The sequence below is a fragment of the Pseudonaja textilis genome, chromosome 2, assembly GCF_049901715.1.
Source record: "Pseudonaja textilis isolate UNSWEBS1 chromosome 2, rPseTex1.2, whole genome shotgun sequence".
NCBI lineage: Eukaryota > Metazoa > Chordata > Lepidosauria > Squamata > Elapidae > Pseudonaja > Pseudonaja textilis.
In genome coordinates, this window is record NC_141991.1 from 26,619,619 (window position 1) to 26,632,255 (window position 12,637).

A 12,637-nucleotide genomic window follows, 5' to 3' on the forward strand; every position below is an offset into this window, starting at 1 on the left:
TTTGGGGCATATAAGCCAGCTTGGTGACTCCGCGCCAGTCAACTCTCTCTGAGCCCCACCTGGGGTTACTGTTACTATTTGTGGGAAAAATAGAAGGAGTATTAGATATGTTTTCTGCCTTGTGTTATAGGTGAGATTTTAAAAATCTATCAAATAAAAAATAAATAAAAAGAGATTAGTTCCATGCTTCCTCTGAAATTCAGAACTATAGAGAGAAGAGGGACATCATCCCCACCCCGTCTAGCTCTAAATACTTCAAAAGCTAAAGGCAATATATTTGAGGATGAATCAGCATTTTCACAACTGCAAAAATTTGATGCGTTTTGCACAAGAAATATGAGAGCAACAATGACGGACAGGAAGAAAATGGAATAAGAATGATTGACAAGTGAAGACAGTTTAGAAATGGGAATGCAGAAAAACTGTTTTGTTTTTTTTAAAAAAAATGAGTTATTGAGAGAGGAAGGATGAGACTGATGGTTTAGGTAATTCTTCAAGGAAGAAATATTTATTAGTTTAAAACATTAGGCTATTGTTTGTTGAGCAGCAAATGAATATTTGTTTGGGTAACCTTCATAAATAATTTTTAAGCAGAAATCTGAATAAAGCAAGATCTCTTTCACCAGCACCAATGCTCTGGTTTTGAGATTTATATTTAACTGAGATTATTTTATTGCCCTCTGAAACTGAAAGAAAAAAAAGTGAGGAAAAAAGGTAATAATAACTCAATTCTAGTGATATTAGAGCAAGTCTGTATTTAGTGGACAAGAGGACCTATTCTTCAATGTCAAGATCTACATTTTAAAAGTGGATCCCAGATTATCACAGTTTTTCATGCAGCAAACCTCACAGAACCTTAAACGGGTTTGTACTATTCCCTTGACATTGTAGATTTAAAGAACATAAACATTCTTTAAACCAATAAAATTCATGACTGTGCTTATGTAAATGACAAACCATTTTTAGCCTCTGAATAATGTTTTGGACAAGATTTTTTTTTAATAAAAATGTTTGGAAATAACATTCTGGTTCAGAAAAAAACTGCTATCTGCCTGAAAGAAACAATTATGAAATTGAAGGATTACCTGTCTAATACTTTATTCACCACAAGAGGGCACATCCAATTATAGCATATTTACTCTAGGTAGTGAGATCCTTCAATCTCCATTATACTGTATAATTGAGGGATTTAAGATTTAGCAACTAAGTAGTTTGGCCTTTTCTGAATTGCTTCAAATACAAAGCAAGCTGTAAAAATGTTTCATATGTTCATATCCTTTTGCTGTTGTGCTGGTAAATAATAGGTTATACTGTAAAGCAGTTAAATTGCATATCATGTTATATTTTGTTTCCCTAGACTCTTTACTGGGCCAAAGTGGAAGAATCCATCCCTAAGTGGGAGCCATTTTTTTTAGGAAGAACACAAGCCCCAATTGGTTTAAAAAAAAAATCACATCAACAATACAGCACCTATGATCAGCACTAAAATAAACAGGAAACAAAAAGGGAACCATGACCACGGGGGAATTTATTCAAGCTTCAGATTGGTGGATTGTTAAATAATTCTTTTAAATATTAGTTGGATAAGATAATCAATTCTAAACCTGCATTGAAGAGTTCTTCCCCAAAGGCCTGTTAGCTACATGGAAGTGACTTTGATCTCAAATATGAACAACACGATGCAGGATGTACACTGTTTAGTTACTCAGTTAAGATAAGAAATAATGTGATCTGTTACTTGTCCTTCACTTTTGCTATGGAGAGGTGCCTTTTTCCCCAATAAAAGTGTAGAAAGTAGTAATTCGGCTTATTGTCCCATAAAAGGATTTTCTTAATGACATGTATAGATCATTGATATGGAGCACAGACTTAAGGACTCAGTAGAAAATCAGGTGATGAAGACTCAAATAAGGCCCATTGAATTTGCACATCCTCTAAGTCAAGGGTGTCAAACTCAATTTCATTGAGGCCGCATGAGGATTGTGTTTGACCTCGGGGGGGGGCGGGAGTGGGTGGCCAGGGTGGGCATAGCCAGCTCGACGTCACTCGTGTCGGGGGTGCCTGTCTCTCCACCTGAGTGTGAGTAGATGGGCCCTGCTCTGCATCTGGCTCCGAGACCTCCTGCTCCTCAGAGCCTTCTGCAAGGCCCGATGGAGACCAAAGCACCCCCTCCATCTCCTCTGACTCATCTGACTCGACTGCCAACTTGAATCACAACACATCTTGAGTGCTCAACTTAACCTCATAAAAATATGTTTTCTGACATCTCCTGGACAGAAAATCCAATGTTAGAGAGAGACTGGCAGAGCCAGGGGGAGGAGTCAAACAGGGATCTAGCCAAATTGATTGAGCCAAATTCAGCCTGTGGGCCTTAAGTTTAACATCCCTGCTCTAGATTATTCTGTGTTGGATTTGAATGGAAATACAAATGGCTAAAGATTAGAGTGCTTTCTTAGAATATTTCAGGTTGAATCCAGCTTACAGTTTGATTTTATAGGCTTGTTAGAATTACCCAACTTTGGGTTTGGAATTAATTATTAATCATACAACAACAGGCTCTCATATCAGATTGTGGAGTTATTTTGTCAAAATAAATATTTAGAGCAAATGTATCTTGAAATTGTTCACACAAGCCCTTCATTTTATACACTTTTCTATAGTTGACAGGCAAGGGAATATACTTAACAAGCTATTATCTATTTATTCTTTCCGTACTGTGATGTTAGGGACAGTTGTCAGGTGAGCACCTTAAAAATGATTCCTGGTAGATTGGAAGCATGGAGCTCCTTAGAGCCAAAATTTAAGGGAAAGATAGAATTCCCTTTTATTTAGGGCTAGAAGCTTAATCTTTACCAGTAAATGCTACCAATAACAGAACTGCGTAATTAAGCAGCGCATTGACACTTTGAAACTTTGGTGTTGAAGAAGACTCCAGAGAATACCATAGACAGTCAAGAAAAGAAACCAATGGATCAGCAAACAAAGCAATTTAGAGTTCTCACTTGAGGCACACATTACCAGGTTCATAGTATTTTAATTTGGACCTATTGTGCAATGATCTGTCTCTTTGGAGAAGGCTCTCATGCTAGGAATGGAGGAAGAGAAGAGAAGACAACGACAACAACCAGGAGCATAATGGATGGATTCAGTTACAGTGGTGGTGACTACACTGTTGGAACACCTGAAAGACCAGGTGAAGAACAGATCATCATGGAGAAAATCTTGTGTTGCTGCTAAAAGTTGCAAATGACTTGATGGCACATAATCAGTACATCCCTATGCTTTTATCATTAGTAGTAATAGGAGCTTTTTAGCATTGCTGATACATCACCAGTCACTATAATTGGAGCCAAATACCAGACTTTGAGAAGATTTGGAAACTATTTCCAAGAAATAAATACCTTTGAACATCTATTTTATTGTATTAAGAGTATATTAATTCAGAGCTAAGGTAAGCATTTATTGGGGTTTTTAATACTTTATCATACTATGGATGACTTTGTTTCCAGTCAATATGAGAATAAGGAATGGATTATACTGTATGTGTATTTAAAGTGTATATATGAAAATTATGTAATATTATTATTGGATTTAGTGATGTAATGATAATGATTGAGGTTAGGGAAACTGTACCACGTTCAACATTTTTATTGTAAGAATTGTGTGTTTTTGTGTTTGTTTATTTGTTTAATAAAGAAAATGTTATAAAAATAAAATGCTTGGTTTGGTCCTTGTATTTTGATCAAGTGGGCATTTTCCTTTAGCTCATTGTCTGAGAAAGACAAAAGGAGGCATATGAGCAGCTAAGCATGAGATAGAAACAAGCAGATACAGTTCCTCTGAAGAGATTGAGTATGGTATGAGTAAATTGTCTAGACAGGCAAGTAACATGTTAATAACCAGCAGAGGGAGCAGATGGACTATTGCCACTTTTCTTCAAAAGTCTTCCAGGAGGACAAGTTTAACCTTCAGAAATTTCAAGGGCTAAACATTTACAGTGGTTATTGTTTCCCGACTATGTGAATTTCAATTCTAAAACGTGTTAACCAAAAAAAAAAAATCCCCATTAAACTGATACTACACCAAATATTTTCATTTCGAAAGATAATTGCTAGAAGTTGCTATCAACTTCTTTTTCTTCACTGCTAAAGTGTCCATTAAACAAATCAGGTTTTTTCTCTTTCTCTTTCTCTCTCTCTTTTTTTAACAGAAACTGCCATCTTAGAACTATCCTGTTGAGTGGGTGTTGGTGTTTGTAACAATAACGTTGTTTTCATAATATGTGATGGCAGATTAGCACGCTTCTCTGCAGTGTTGTTAACAGTTCTAATTAAGTAATAAACAGTAAAGGGTGTCAGTCCGATGACAATTTCATCTATAGTGTCACAATACAAAATGTCACAAAATATTACTGTTATATAACTACAAAAATATCAAATTAAGCTTTTATCTTAGAAGCAGGGAAGATTTTAAAAAACAAACAAAAAACAAAACCTGGCATAGAGACCATTGCGATTTTATACCTACTCAATGTTCTGTCACGAAGACAAGTTGGTAATGTTTTCTTCTGTAAGATTTGGTTCTTTGCCACCCAGTTGAATTAAAAGAAAGGAGGAAGAGCTGATCTACTGTATGTCTTGAGAGTTACATACATCCCCGCTCGTGTGAACTTGGAGACAGTGAGGTATGTTCCTATGTCAGCTTGCTCCAGCACATAGGAACACAACATGCTACCTTTATGGAATCTAGGTTATTGGTCCATCTTGCCAATTTTTTCAGTGCTGAGTATTTAGCCGTGCTACAAGCTTTCAGGAAGGTATTTTCCCTTCCTGGGGGTCCTGAGGATTGAACTTTGAATCCACAGACAAAACCTGCACTTTTCCATCTAGAATTTTTGCTGCCAGAATTTCATAGCTACGCAGATTCCTTTTCCCATGACACTTGTTTGATGGGAGCTCCTTGCAGCATATGCTCAAATTCCAGTTATGGTTCTTGGCTAAATATGATAGTCTGCTGGTAGTCTTCGACTTACAACAGTTTATTTCGTGACTGTTCAACGGCACTCAAAAAAGTGACATGACCATTTTTCACACGATCGTTGCAGCATTCCCCATGGTCACGTGATTTATATTCCGATGCTTGAAAACTGACTCTATTTGTGATTGTTGCAGTGTCTTGGGGGGGGGGGTCATGTGCCTCTTGGTTACTAGTCCAGCACTTTAATCACAACAGGAAACTGGGTATGAGTAATGGATAAAAATAAAAAAATAAAATGAAAATAGGAAGCCACGAGAAACAAAAAGAAGACAAAAACTGGTATAATTATAATTATTTATACTATTATTATATGTGCACTTAAATAGCTTACCTTTATTGCAAACTCATCCTATACACACCTGCCCGTATTCTACAATCAGGCACAATTCTTATGTTGGGAAGGCAGATTTAGGTGTGATTTCATGAATATATATGCATTTAAACCTTTGAAAAGTAATCTGATTTCATATACTTTTCAATGCTCTAACTAAACTTATAGATGCATTTGACTATAACAATAAATGGCTTATCACAGAACAGGCTTAGGCTTATATATATATGCCTCTCTCTTCTCTCATGGCTACAAAGATAGGAAGCTTTTGTTTCCTTTCTTTGCTTAATAATAAAAATCAGTTAATATGGAGTATCATGACTGAAATTCAGCACATTCATTAGGAGATCCAAGGCAAAGCTTGGTTCATTTGCATGCCCATCCCTGCTTCAGCAAGCTACGAATCAAAACCAGAAACATTTGGACTTTTGCACATGTATGAATTTAGCTACTTCCTATAGCTCCAGAACCAAAATAAACTCAATTCGCTTATAATATTCTCTTCTGATTAGTTAGCCCTCAGAGTCTAGGAACACAATTCCCCCAGCCAATAACAAATTTGTTTCCTTCTCACTTCAGTCAGATTTTTTTCTGCACTTCATGTTGACTAAACAACTATTTAGCAGTATGAAAACAACCTGGAGTGTGTTGCATGAGTAATAATAAAAGGTATGTATGACTTCTGTTCAAGAGCGTTCTCCATACTGAGCGCATTCCTTCACAGCCATTAGTTATAAAGGAAAAACAGAACAAAGAAAGTACAGAGAGCCCACTCTTCTCAAGGAGTAAAAGAATAGACATAGTTGTCCCACTAATATCATCGCCATCATTACAGAATCCTCTCAATCAAATGGATGATGAATCCCATGAATTGTGCATTCTGAATGCAGGTATTTACTGAATATATGCTATTTTGAATGTGAGCATGATGTAAACTTATAAAGAGTCAACGTATGGGTAATCCTCGGCTTACAATCATTCATTTACTGACTGAAGTTACAATGATGCTGAAAAAAGTGATTTACGACCATTCTTTGCACATATGACTGTTGTAGCATCCCCATGGTCACATGATCAAAATTCAGATGCTTGGCAACCAACTCCTATTTATGACGATTGCAGTATCCCATAATCACCTCTGGTGACCTTCTGTCAATCAAAGTCAATGGGGAAACCAGATTCACTTAACAATCGTATTACTAACTTAATAACTGCAGTGATTCACTTAACAACTGTGGCAAGAAAGGTCATAAAATGGGCCGAAACTCATTTTAACTGTTTCGTTTAGCAGCAGAAATTTGGGGCTCCGTTGTGGTTGAGGGCCACGTATATAACAAAGACAATGGGTGAATTGCACTACCATCCACCCATCCTCAAGTCAACGGAAAATTATATAGGTATAGAATATATCACTCCTGTCATCAATCCCTCTTTCAGGGATCACTTGTTCCCTGATTTTCCTTCAAGGTCACAGAGGAAAATTGTACTAGATTTAAAACACATTGAAGCAGTTCTGTGATTCTAAGCCAGAGTCATGGGGAAATACTATTTTCATTCCAAAACAGTAACGGATGACTTAAGCCTGCTTCACAGATTGCCAACATTCAAAACAATGCCATGAGGTCACGAAGGGAACTAATTGGGACATTTTGATTTTCAGATATCTATCTGTGGGGCATGGATCGTGTCTTCCCCTCTAAAAGTAGCCTGGTTTTTTTCTTTCCACCCATACTTAGCTGCACAGTTCAATTCTTTTCCCTCAGGTTTTAGCAGACATTAACCTGAAACACTCTTGCCAGTTAATAAGAGAGAAAGCGGAGTATTTCAAGAGGCATTGTGTATTCTTAATCACTTAATAATCCAAAGGAAACAAGAGCTCAGCTAGGCTTTAGGCTTCCTTGAGGAACAAAAACTAGAATAGGGGAAAAAAAACAATGGGGAGATCTATGGTGCCCAACTGAAATGAAGTCTGTCATGGTTCTGTGTCGTCTATGAACGGCATTTAGAACATGTCTGAAGCGTAAGCATTGCCCTAACTGTGTGCTGGTTTCCAGATGCTTCCTTTCCCCCCCTCACAGGCTCTGTTTTCTGGCTGCCGAGGCATTCCTTGGGCGCAATTTGGCTATTATGCCTGAGTCAGCCTCCGCTTTGCCTGTTGTCTGGATGTGTTCTGCGATGGCACCATCCAAGGTAATGACATCCTTGGTTTGTGAACAGAATGAATCAGAAGGAAGAGGCTTGCTGCATAAGTTAAAAAAAAAAGCTTCCATTTCTACAGAACTGCTTGGCAAATGCCAGAAACAAACAAAGGGAAGGAAGCAAGGAAGAATCATCTTGGCAAATCAAATAGCGTTTGAGGAATATTGTATCAAAAGGTCTTGGGCATTCTTCCTCCTGTATAGTTGCCTCTTAGAATTGCTAGTTCTCCATCTCTGATTTCTACTCAAATTACTTACAAGCAGCCCTCGACATGATAATTTGTTTCGTGACCGTTCGAAGTTGCAATAGCACTGAAAAAAATGACGTACGACCATTTTGAGCCATGGTGGTGCAATGGTTAGAATGCAGTACTGCAGGCTACTTCTGCTGACTGCCGGCTTCCAACAGTTGAGCAGTTCAATTCTCACCGGCTCAAGATTGACCCATCCTTCCGAGGTGGGTAAAATGAGGACCCAGATTGTTGGGGGCAATAGGCTGATTCTGTAAACCACTTAGAGAGGGCTGTGAAGCAGTTTACAGTCTTAAGTGCTATTGCTATTCCTCACCCTGGGTTCAGTTTTGGCTAAGGATGGAAACAGAAGCCATCAATTAGTCAAATAAAATTAACAGGGTCTCTATCTTTTTCCTCTAATCTCATCAATCAGGCTGATCACAAGGAAGTTGTGCCAAAAGGTAGATTGGATTGGGCTGTATAATCCTCACAAACATGCATGGAGTTGGACTGCCATAACCTTCTCTAATAATTTGTCCTTACAGGAGCATTTATGACTAGGAGATGATTGTTAGGATCTCCTGGGGCTAAAAAGGGTTCTGTAAAGTAGAGCTACTTCTTAGTTATCACAGTCTTCTTGCACCATGGTATCCCCCCTAAAATGCCTAATATTTGCAATGGATCTTGAGTGGCAAAGCACCAATTCTCCAAAACACCTGAGGGCAGGACAAGAAGTAATGGATGTAAGCTTATCAAAGAAAGATACACCCTAGAATTAAGGATACATTTTCTATTAGTGACAACAATTAAGCAATGGAATGGCTTGTCTCCAGAAGTTGTCTGTGCTCTATCACTGGAGATTTTTAAGAGGTCATTCATCCAAAACATTATAGGGCTTCTTGCTTGGGCAGGGGGTTGAACTAGAAAACTTCCAAGGTTTCTTCCAACTCTATTACATGTTGTTCCATTATTCTGTAAAAACTAATACAATATTTTACCTGAGTATCTGAAAATTGGTCCATTAAAGTAGAAATTAATGGACCTAACATAATACTGTTCATTCAGTTTAGTTATGAGCAATTCTCATCTACCTATTAATGATTTAAACAACTGAATGGAGATGGACGGACGGACGGATGGATGGATGGATGAGGGTGTGTGTGCGAGAGAGGGGGGGGATAGATTTGTTGAGGTTTTTTAATTCTTCCCTTCTTTTACTTTCTTCTTCCTTGTGTCCACTTCCTATGTTTTCATTCCATTCTACCCAGTCTGTTATGTGTGGGAAAAGAAAAATTGCTCCAGCATAGATTTTGTTATCTCTATGAGAAAGGATTGACTGGTAAAGGAACTGAGGCTCACCCTCTTCTCACAATCTGATTAATCCAAGGACCAATTTCCACAACAGAAATACATACTTCCAAACTGATAAATATATTACTTTCAGGCATAAATGTATCACCAATCTAATCCACCATTGCTTGATTAAGGGAATTGTAGGAAACCAATAAAATAAAATAGAATGAATGATTGAATGATTAAGAACATCCAAAGAATTGTTCTATTTTTCAGTACCGATATAAATAAATGCCAATTTGGGATCATTCTCCAGAGAACTAGTAAGCATTCTTCAATTACCAAGTCTTCCATTGCAAAAAGCACTCCTGACCTCTTAATAGTATGCATTATGTTATGGTCACGATAGGAGATGAAATGGTGGCTGCTGAGTTGTGGTTCAGTAGTTATATGGAAGTTTTCTACTATAAGAATGTGAAGATGAAATCATGCTTGTTTATTGGACTGATAGGAAGACATGACTGTTTTTCCTACTGGATTGATTAGATTAACTGATGTCTCAAGATATTTTGCATCCTTTATGGCGTTGATATGGCTTCTTACTTCAGTGCACGATCCTCATCATTATCATGGAAGGACAACAATAGATCACATGGAAATAATGCCATGGCTGTTCTGATATCTCATCTTGTACCTTGATGAGAAAAACACTAGTCCTCTCTTATCATCTTCATTTTGCATTACATCTTGCTTATCCTCAAAGTTCCAATGCAATTAGTTATGAATCTCTGTTGACAGCAAAGAATTTCTGTTCAGAACTACCATTCAGTCATTTTATGGTTATGATATCTTACTTACTGCATCCAGTTTTGGTCACAACAATGTAAAAAAAGATGTTGAGATTCTAGAAATAGCATAGAGAAGAGCAACAAAGATGAATAGGGGACTGGAGGCTAAAACATATAGAGAACAGATGCTGGAAATGGGTATGTCTAGTTTGATGAAAAGAAGGACTAGGGCAGGAGTGGGATATGACAGGGTTAACTACCGGTTCAGGATTTACGAGTTTCCCTGCCTGCTGTGAGCCACGCGCCTGTAAATCGTCATCAGCATGCTGGGTGCAGAGAAGCAGCCTTTGAAACAGCCCTCTTTTCCTGCTTTTTTTAACTGCAGCTGTGCCTCGTTCGGCAGCTGAAGTTGAAAAATCAGGAAATAAAGATCAGGTAAGAGCCCAGGTGGGTGGGTGGGCAAAACCATCAGCAGACCAACTTTAATTAATGATTTACTCTTTCTCTCTCCACATTCATTGGAATTTCATTTTAATAATTAATTATTGACCAATTAAGTGTCATCAAGTCAGTGTCAGCTTTTAGTGACAGCATGTATAGATGTTTTCCATGACAATCTGTCTCTAACCAGATCTTTCAGGTCTTCCAATGACACATTCACTGCTAGTGTACTAACTTTATTATTGATTGTCATCTTCTCTTTCCTTCCAGCTTTGTGTCCACTAAAGTTTTCTCCAAAGAGCTAGGCCTTTTTCATAATCTGTACAGAATAGGATAATTTGAGCCTGGTCACTTCTGCTTCAAGTGAGAATTCTGGGTTGATTTGTCTGTAAATCCATTTGTTTGTTGGTCCATGATATTCTCAGGAGTTTTCTCCAAAATGAAAGTTCAGAAGCATTAACACTCTTCCTATCCTATTTATTTAAAGTCCTTCTTTCACTTCCATGGTGTGTCAGAGGAAATAACATTGTTTGCAAAAGGCATCACAGGGATTTACATAATTAGCATGATGGTTTCATCTCAAAATTACACCAATTACATCATTTGTGTTGATTTACATTATTAGCAGGTTGAAGTCATCACCCAAAACTAGTAAATTGACTAAAATTATGGCATGTATGTTATTTGTGTAATGAACTTAGCATGCAAATTACTTAAATCACAGAGGAAATGTGGCTAGCTGTATATGAAGTCTGTTGCATTGAAGTTCATTAAGAAAATATTTCAATATTTATTTGTGTGTATACACTCACCTCAAAATAGTCTCTGATTCCATCAAATGTCTAGATTCTTTTCTGGACTTCTCCTAAGTATATCCTGGACTAATGTATGTTTATAACAGGTCCTAATTACCTGTGAATTTTGGAAATGTACAGGAATAGATATCAGACTTGGCAAATACCATTCATCCAGCATCACAGATGCCAGGTCAGTTCTGTATGAAGACCTCTTCAAAAGTTCACATCTTTGCATGCATCAGTAGGCATCTTTGTGTAATTAGTTTCTCAAGCAACAATTATAAGACAGCAGTCTTATAGAAGGATAGAGAATTGGAAGAGCAGAAAAAAATTCCTGTTGGGTTGATGTCACCAGAGCATGATTGTATTATGTCAGTTTCATCACATATGATTGTAGATGGTGTTTACCCCGCGATAGAGTATAGCCACGAGATGTGATAAATACCAGCTTTTTTCACATGGGTGCCACCACTTCTGATGATTCCCACTAGAAAGTACAGAAGAACATCTCTAGACTCCATGTCAGTGTAGGTTTTGTCTATTCCATAAGGACTCCAAAAAGCCTGCAAACTCAGACAATCCCTTTTGGGGGAGAACCCAAGCAAAGCTGTCGTCAGAAGCCTGGAGAAAGCTCTTCAAGGCTATTAAGAACTTTCAATTTTTCCTTCTGCAGAAATTCTACACAGCAAGTAGGACTACCGTTATACCTAATAAGCATAAACCAGAGATACACAACCTTTTTCACACTGAAGGTTAAAGTGGTGTGCATAAGTACAGGCCAGTAAGGAGACAATGTCCAGACAAATTAAGTTCTCTAGGGAAGAAATTGGAACTGATTTTATTTTATTTTGATGTAATGTAATGCCCTTAACTTGAATTAAATGTCATTCACCAAGGTTATTGTTATTGTCCAGTCGCTAAGTCATGTCTGACTCTTAGTAATCCATTGGACCATAGCACTCCAGGCTCCCTTGTCCTCATTTGTCTCCTGGAATTTGCCCAAACCTATACCCACTGATTCGATGCTACTATCGAACTGATCGTCTGCTGTTCCCTTCTCTTTTTGCCTTCCATCTTTCCCAACATCAGGATCTTTTCCAATAAGTCCTCTTTTCTCATTTGGTGGCCAAATTATTTGAACTTCATTTTCAGTATCTATCCTTCCAAACAACAGGGTTGATTCTCTTTAGATTTGACTTGATCTCCTTGCAATCTTCTCCTGCCCCTTCATTGACCACTTTGGGGGTTGAGGTACCTCACGCTAGCCTGGTGTCTCATTTTGTGTAGCCCCACTTTGCCAGCTCAAATCTTACATCAGAACAAAGGGGGTTGGTGGTTATTGGTTGATTGATGATCTGATTCAATATGATTTCTACAATTTTCAGTTACGTGCTTGGTGTTTATAGGAGAGATTTTATACATTGCCCAACAGAGTTTACAAACAGAGAGCACAGTTGGCTCTGATATGCTCAGTCTGCAACTATTCATATTGATTGAGCAATGAACACAATCTCATGTA

At 37.8% G+C, this 12,637-nt stretch overlaps 1 protein-coding gene across 3 annotated transcripts in view; it reads left to right on the forward strand.

The window, feature by feature from the left end:
• The window catches only part of CEP15 (centrosomal protein 15), a 44,188-nt gene that overhangs the window by 23,614 nt on the left and 7,937 nt on the right, over positions 1–12,637 (forward strand). For 2 of the 3 annotated variants that reach the window (XM_026721816.2, XM_026721807.2), the window contains exon 5: positions 1,358–3,716. The exons of the other annotated variant lie outside the window; for it this stretch is intronic. In XM_026721816.2, the coding sequence (XP_026577601.1) occupies positions 1,358–1,486 (129 nt within the window). In that variant the 3' untranslated portion in view covers positions 1,487–3,716. Of the gene's footprint in view, positions 1–1,357; positions 3,717–12,637 lie in introns of those variants that run through there. 3 annotated transcript variants of the gene reach the window in all.